Here is an 8,013-nt window from a genome sequence, read left to right as displayed (position 1 = left end):
AGCTGGTCTCACAGGTGGGCAGGAGAGCCTTGTCCCTGTGCCTGGCACAGGCCAGCCCTGCTGGGGTTGGGTTTGGTTGGATTTTCCCTTCTCTTGGCCCTGTGTCTGTACTGCAGTCCTGACAGGAGCTGCCTTTCCCTGCTCCTCACTGGCTGCTGAAGTGTTGAGGTCAGTGTGTGAGCGTGGCCCTGCATCCTCGGAGCAGTTCCTCTGGGCTTTGGGGCAGCACAGGGCAGCTGGGTACCTGCAAAGCTGAAGGCAGTGTGTGCTCTGGAAACATCTGTTCTGCTGGTAGGGTCTTGGGCCTATCTGTGTGCTTTGCTTTAATTCTTGCCTGTGATTTGCCCTAATTGCCTCGAGTGCTGTTTAGAGGTGGGTCAGTGGCTGGAACTGGAATGGGCACATCTTCATAATGGAAGAGCATGGATGTGCTTGTGAGCTTAATGTGGGAAAGGAATGACACTCCTGCCAGCTGAGGGCTGTGGAAGCAGCTGTGGGGTGGTACTTTGCAGAGGGAGCAGACAGGGAATGGACGTTTGGGGGAGGCCCACTTGCATTTGGGAAAAAATACCTGAGACTGAGCTGTGCCGGAGCCAGTGCATGTATGGGCTGTCCCAGATGGGCTGGCAGCGTGGCACAGAGGTGATTTTTGGGGTGAGGATTGAAAAGAAAGCTTTGCATGTCCACAAGCAGTGAGTTTCTCTCGGAGAGCACAAGGCAGGTTCAAGTGTGAGCTGCCAAGAACAGTATGGGCAGTTAAATTTGATTTCCCCCCTTAGCTGGGTGAGCTGTTGCTTGTGCAGCATGTGCTGTGCTGACAGCAGCTCTGTAGCTTGAGATTGGTTTGGACCAGCTGTTCCCAGTCCCAATACAGCACTGATGGGCACTGAAACATTTTTCAGTGTATGGGTTGAGTACCTGCCTCCCTCCAGCCCAGCTGGGTCCCAGGGCCCATCTGAATCACTTTTTACACTTGTGTTTAAGAACTTGTGAACACAGTAGTGAGAACCCCTAGAACCCAATAGCGGTAGTGAGGTACAGACAGGTGCTGGTAAATGTAGTTCTTTACCAGCCTGCATTGCCCTGGGGAGCCTCAGTAGCCAGGACTTGTGTCCTTCAGCTTCATTTCACATGGGTACAGCATCCCCAAAGCTGTGCCCCTGCTCCCATATACTCCTCTCCTTGAGCACAAATGGATTCTGACAGCAGAGGTTGTGGGTCCTGCCCCTTCTGGGCTGGGGTTGTGACTCTGGTACTGATTTACTGGTTTTAAAGCCTCCAGGTCAGCTGGTTCTGTCTCTCCCCCACCCGCTCCTTCTCCAAGGAACAGCAGTGATGGCTCCAGTGCTGGTACCAACACTTTGCACCAAGCAGTAAAGAAACAAAGAAATACCTGCAAGAGTTTAAAAAGCTTTTAATGGACTTGTAAGACACTAGTAAAAGAAAAATCTTGTAGGAAAGATGCACTGTAGTAATTTATTGATTGCTTTCCAGGAAGTTCAGAATTTTTCTAATAGGAGCAAGTTCATTTGCAGTGAAGACTCTGCTTTGTTGCCTCCAACACCTCAGAGGCTGCTCCCTCCTATCCCCCCTGCCTCAGCCCCGAGTTCCAAATACCTGTAGGGTCAGACAGGAACCCAAGGGTAGAGAGCACAGGACAGCACTGGGCTCCCAGGTCAGTACAAGAAGCAGCGCGGATTAGCACGGGGCACGATCCAGGACAGACAACGCGAGGGAGGGAGAGGCTGGGGCTGCAGCCAGCCCACTGCTCTTCTACTGCTTGATCTGCTTGGAAAACAGGACATTCAACTGTCGGCATCCCAGGGCCTGCAGCAGCCACATCTTACCTGCTTGAGGGCAGTGACAACCCCCGGGGTGTGCGTGGGAGGGGAGGATTGCTTTAGGGGCACTTGCCATTCAGTACCGTCCATTGCCAGCAATGGCAGCTCCCAGCGCCAGTCCCAAAACCAGTGTGCACAAACACCAGACAGGAAGGTATTTGCCAGAGGTTTCAGTGCTGGGGGAACTTAAACCCCTTCCCAAAACCCGGCTCTTTCTGGTTGTGATTCTGCCAGGTTCAGGGCCCTCAGCTCTCTGTCCACAGCTGCTGTTGCAAATGACACCAGGTCTCTATTTCTGAATTTTCCTCCCCTCTCTCCTGCCCTAAATAGGGCTGTCATTCCCTCCTCACTCCCCTTAGCTCAGCCCTCACTTGCTGCATTCCCACCTCTCTGAGGCACTGGGGTTTCCACTGCAATGGAAGTTTGTGCGCTTTTTTAAAGATCAAGCCCTCACTCTTTGGATACAGTATCCCAAGTTACTCAGCTGCAAGCAGAGCACAGGTGGAACGGTGAATATCATATATATATATATATATCTCTATATATATATATCTATATATATATCTCTATATCTTTACCTTGAAAATTAGAATGTGAATGTTACAAAACCCCACTGGATTGCCAAACTGCCAACCAAACATAGAAAAAAAATGGTTAAAGGAATCCCATGGCTATATCCTGATGTAGAAAATGCTGTACATTCCCCACCTCCACATGTCACAGGCTTCAGTCACCTCTGCAACACAACTATGGCTGTTCTTAGCACAATCTCGAGTAGTGACTGGGGGGAAATCAATCTTTTGGCTTGGAATCCACGTTTTACAGGAACGCGGAGCAGTGATGGGGCTGGTTCTTGACTGGTTTAGCAAAGCAGTGTCCTTAGTCAACATAAAAATGACCTGAGAAATGTTACATTCCTCCAGACAGTTCATTTGGAATTGGTATGTACAAAGTAGAAATAACTGCTGGGCACACACGACACGGACACACACACGGCAGGAGGTGCCTCCGGCCCTGCCCCTCGCGTGGCACGCACAGCCTGGGCAGACAGAGTACATTGCTCACATTAGTTCTTTGCATTGTGTATTAATTGTACCAGTGCAATAACATTGTCAAAAAGGAGGAGCTGCTCCAAGGGCAGCTAAGGCCCTGGGCCAGATTCAGAAAAGGGTGGTTTAAACTTTTTTTTTTTTTTTTTTTTTTTTTTTTTTTTTTTTTTTTTTTTTTTTAAAGCAAGGTACACATTAAGCAGAGCTCTGTGTTAAGGGGATGGCAGCGGAAGGCATGCTTGGCTCAGCCTCTTTCTCCTCCACAGCCTTGTCCTCTGCTTCCAGCTGTTCCCCACTTTTCATGCTTTCCTGGAGCTGCTGGCGTCGCTGCACCTCTGCTTTAAGGTTCTCCAAGTCTTTTTGGCTGAAGGGGGAAGCAGGAAGGGGGGCAGACATTAGACTGGCCCAGGACAAGGTCATGTTCAACGGGGAAAACACTCCTTGCACTCCCTCCCCCACAGCTCAGCCATGCCCCAGTTTGCTGGCTGGGTTTGAGCAGAGGCACCAGGATCTGCTCCCTCAGTGGGGCTGGGGCACAGCAGGGGCTTCATCTCCCTGATGGCCAGGCAGCCTCCAGCTGCTCATGCTGCATTTGTATCACCAATGATTTACAGCCTTGGAACAACAGTCTGGGCTCAGGTCATCTATTTTTCACCATTATCCCAATCAAATTTTCAACTAGAAGTATAAAAGACAATTCATAATAATTAAAAGAATAATCTAAGAGTCCTGCTGTTTGCAGTGGTTTTGATGATGCTAATCAAGGCCTGAATTGGAATCTTGGCTAAAACAAAGAAATCCTGGGGAGCTGGTTTGTGCTCTCTTGCAAGGTAAGACAATACAGACTTGATTTCTAAAAGCATAATCCAGAAGAATCACTGTACCTTAGTGGAATGAAGAGAATTCCATTGATAATGTTCAGCTGCTCCAGGACACTGGCCATACTGGGAGCTGTGAACTACATGACAAGGGAAAAGAAGTTTTAGGAGTAAGAATCTAGAGAGGACTCTGAACTTCTAAGCACTTCTCTTTACCAACAGTTGAGAAAATGGCATAATTTACATTATCTACCTCTGTATATCCATAAGCTGGAAAGCACCACCCAGAGCCTCCCACCAGTCCCTGTGGGGACCTCCTGCTGAATTTCAGTTAAATACATCACAGTGCCAATTCCAAAATGTGTTGGGTTTTCTACCCCTTCAAGTATTTTAACAAGGGTAAACCCTTTAGTGCTGTTTTTATGGGTTTGAACCTCTTCACTGGCCACAATTCCCTGGACTTTTATTAGACTCAAGGTCCTTGTGCTCCCTTCATTGCCATGAACTCCTCAGGGCTGTTGCCAGTTCTCCACAGGGAGAACACCCACACACTGAGCACTGTCCCACTCTGTCCTCCCTGCAGCTGGAACCCTCTTTCTCAATCTGCTGGGTACTGTGCCAGGTGTGGAGGCAGGCAGGAGCAGCTGAGTTTGGCCCAGGAGGGCCAGTCACTGCTGCTCCATGTAAGGTAAGAGCCCCTCTGCACTCCCTGCCCAGCCTCCCCAACCACAACATCCCTGGAAGGAGAACAAAGCACCCGGTAGATGACAGCATTTCTGAGGATGAGGAAACTGAAGTAGTTCTGGGTTGAGCAACCTGCTGCCTGGCAGTGAGTCAGGGCAGGGTTGTGTGCAGGTGTGCCAGGCCCTCACCCCAGGAGCTGTGCCTGCACCCTGCTGCTTCCCCAGGCACCCTGCAATGCTGGGTCTGAGCTCTGCCCCAGCAAGGGCTTCTGCCTGCAAGGGACAACTGCTACCCCTCCTGCCAGTCCCTGGCCCTCAGGAGCAGCTGGACACAGCCTGCAGCTGGCACAGCAGGTGCCCAGTGCTCTGGGTACCTTCAGTGGCATGATGTTGGCGTTGGAGCCGTTCTTGTAGATCTCGTTCATTGTGCGCTGCAGAGCCACCGCCTGCTGCGTCAGGTATTTCAAGTACTCGGAGCTCTCTTTGGTCTTTTCATGGTGTTCACCGAGCTGATGGGAAATGGGAAACAAAAGGTTCAACATCACAAGTGAGAGCAGGACCCAACCCAGGGAACACACCTGGCTGCCAGCTCAGCCTCCCTATGGGAACTCAGCAAAATGGATTTTACCTGCCTTGGCATTCAAAAAACCAGTAAAACAGTTCCTCTGGAGCCTTCTTATCAATGTTTCACATTTTCATCAAGTCAGAGGGTATTTGCTGGGTGAACAGCATTCCCTCCTCTTCCAGGAGCTGCATCCTAGCATCCCCCCCACCTGGACCAGTATTCCAGCATTCCCCACGCTGGGCTGTGCCCTTAGCCAGCTCAGCTGAGTCACTGCGTGCAGACGTGCCCAGACAGCCCCAGGCTGGGGCAGGAGTTTCACTGAGCAGCAGCTGGGCTCAGAGCTCACTACCAAACCAGTTTGGAGCTGGTATTTAAAGATTAGTGGCAGAGAACATAAGGAGACCAGATTTTTCCAAGCCCCACCAGAACATGGGGCTGTGCCACGACAGAAGTGCCTGTCCAGCCATGAGTACAGCACAGACACATTTGCAGGAAGCTGAGCAAAGGCTCCTGGCATAGCAGTGGCAGTTACTGCACAGGGCAGCAATTCTGCCCTGGCCCTACAAGGACTCCCTGGCATCTGCCCAAGCTGTTTGCAGGAAAGGCCTCCCCAGGGCCCAGGCTGGGCACTGGTTTGCAGTGGAACTGCTCGGTTCTGGCCCTGAAGTGACAGCTGACAAGTCACAAAGAGAGCAGGGCCGCTCCTCACCTGGTTCTTGTAGATGGTGTAGCCTTCCTTCTCGTGCTGCAGAGCCGACCGGAACTCGGCTTTGCTCTCGTACACTCGGGCAACCAAGTGGTGGCTGGGGGAAGGAAAAGGGTGGAGTCACTCCTCTGAAGAAGAAACATTTCTGTGCTGCAGCCAGCGTGACTGAGCCATCACAGTGTCTGGGCTGAAAGTCTTAACACGAGTGTGACAGGAGACTGAATGGGAGTTACCTCCTCCCAGCCCAGCTGAGGACTCACATACTACACTCATGAGGTTGGATTTTAGTTGGAATGCTGAGAAGTGACCCACAGAGGTAAAGACTGAGCTGGGCATCTTTTGTTCTGCATCCAGGAAAGCTGAAGGCCACAGCAGTGAACCAAAGGGAGAGGCAGATCCATGGGAATACCTTGGGGCTGGATTTATTAACTGGAAAGGAAGGCTGCATCCCTAAGCCCTCAGGCAGAGCCAGACCTGAGTTCCCTGGGCTCTCGCCAGCTGGGAGAGACTTGGCTTGGACTGTTGGCCTTGGTGCTTCTGGAATGAAAAAGAAACTGCTGGGTTTGGCAGTGCTTCTCTGTGGGAGGGGATGGGTCTCTCCAAGCATCCCAGTGCCACTGAGGAACAGCTGGAGACTCTGGAGCCTGCACATTCATCAGCCACTGGAAAACAAGGCAGGCTCTTGCAGGTGCTTACTCAGGTTTATTTGCAGCCTGATGGAGAACAGATGGCTGCAATGTGGCAGCAAGAACTGGGAGTGGGCTGTGCCTGGCTGACAGGGCCAGTTCTGCACTGAGGGACAGAGGGCATCCAGCACTACAGCAGGGGGCACTGGCAGCAGATCCTACAGGTGTCACCAGTCCCAGCTCCCTTGGGAACACACAGAAGCCACTCAGGGTTTTTATTCAAATACAGGACTTTATGGCAAAGGACAGAAGAACATTAAATGGTTCTCAAAGATCCCTCCCTGAGGGCTGGAACAATTAAACATGAGCATTTAACATGCTGTCCCTGTCTCCCAGTGTAATTCCCTTACAGGCTCTCCAACCTTTACTCCAAATACATTTTTCTATTGAGAATCCACAGGGACCAGGGTCATCTTGACAGATTTTTTTAGCAAGCAGCATCATAGCAGATCCCACAATTAAAACAACAATCTGTTAAAAAAACAGATCTCCATCTTTTGAAATAACAAACTTGGATACTGCACCATGACCCTGGCTGTGGGACAAGACTGAATGTGCAGTTGCCAAGCCCAGACCCTCCCATGTGAGTGCTCAGTGACTGTGCTGGCTGTGACAGCAGTGACCCAGCCCAGGACCCCACCCTGCCTCACCTCAGTGCAACCTTCAAAGACTTGGAGCCGTGGTACTTGGAGCTGATGGCCAGGGCGTTCTCCAGGAACCGCAGGGACAGGTCATACTCCATGACCCCATGGAGCACCAGGCCAATGTTGTTCTGCACAGAGGAGCCAAGCAGGCATTGGGACATTGGGAAAGGCACCCTGACACTGCAGTTCCTGCTCTGTGAACAGCAGGACCCCACAGGTGTGTCCCTGCCAGAGGGGCTCCAGTCCCTGCAGCAGTAACACGTGACAGGGACCATGTCTCCATGGGAGCTTGGCCCAGACAACCCAGGCACAAGGGAGGGAACAAACTCCCCAGTTTATGCCAGCACAACAAGAACATAATAAACAAAGGAGTTTTCCTAAGGATTACAGTGCTCAAGCCCCATCTGCAGAGCTCAGCACAGAGGCTGACCCTCCCAGCTAAAGGGTCAAACTCCTTTTTCCTTCATCTGATGGCACCGACCAGTAACAACCCCGGCAGGAAAAGCACTGCCTGAACGTCTGGTTTTAACAGCCATCACATGGGCATCTTAAAGGCCAGGAGGTTTCTCAGAGATTGGGAACCTGAAGACTCTTGAACAGATTACTTACATCTAAGAGTGCCATTTCTGGGTGATCCTCCCCAAATACCAACAGCATGAGGTAGCGTGCACGGTACAGCAGGTTCAGTGCTGTCGAGAGCTGGCTGTTTGCAAAGCAGTACAGAGCCAGGTGCATCTAGGACAAGAGAAGGGACCCAGCATTAAAGTAAAAGAAAGTAATCTCTCCTTTCCACTCCTTTCCTCAGCTGCTCATGAATAAAATGTCTTCCTCACTGGTTAAAGGAGGACTTCAGCCACTTTGAATAGTCCAGTCTGCTGGCTGATGCACAGCCTCTTGAGGACACAGCACTGAGGAAGCTGTGTGTTTTATTTCAGTTTCTCTTAACACCCCTCACAGAGTATTTCCAACCTGACTTGCATATGTATGTCATATTCTGACTGTGTTTGGGTTCTTTCCTCTT

At 51.0% G+C, this 8,013-nt stretch overlaps 1 protein-coding gene across 1 annotated transcript in view; it reads right to left on the bottom strand.

Moving 5' to 3' along the window:
- Window positions 1–2,027: 2,027 nt before the first annotated feature.
- CLUH (clustered mitochondria homolog) overlaps window positions 2,028–8,013 on the bottom strand; it is a 30,791-nt gene continuing 24,805 nt past the window's right edge. The window contains 6 exon segments of the mRNA XM_056506731.1: window positions 2,028–3,254; window positions 3,775–3,848; window positions 4,766–4,900; window positions 5,666–5,759; window positions 6,999–7,120; window positions 7,602–7,727. Of these exon segments, the coding sequence (XP_056362706.1) occupies window positions 3,086–3,254; window positions 3,775–3,848; window positions 4,766–4,900; window positions 5,666–5,759; window positions 6,999–7,120; window positions 7,602–7,727 (720 nt within the window). The 3' untranslated portion in view covers window positions 2,028–3,085.

The sequence above is a fragment of the Oenanthe melanoleuca genome, chromosome 19 (assembly GCF_029582105.1).
Source record: "Oenanthe melanoleuca isolate GR-GAL-2019-014 chromosome 19, OMel1.0, whole genome shotgun sequence".
In the NCBI taxonomy this organism is placed as follows: domain Eukaryota; kingdom Metazoa; phylum Chordata; class Aves; order Passeriformes; family Muscicapidae; genus Oenanthe; species Oenanthe melanoleuca.
This window is presented reverse-complemented; position numbering and strand designations above follow the sequence as displayed.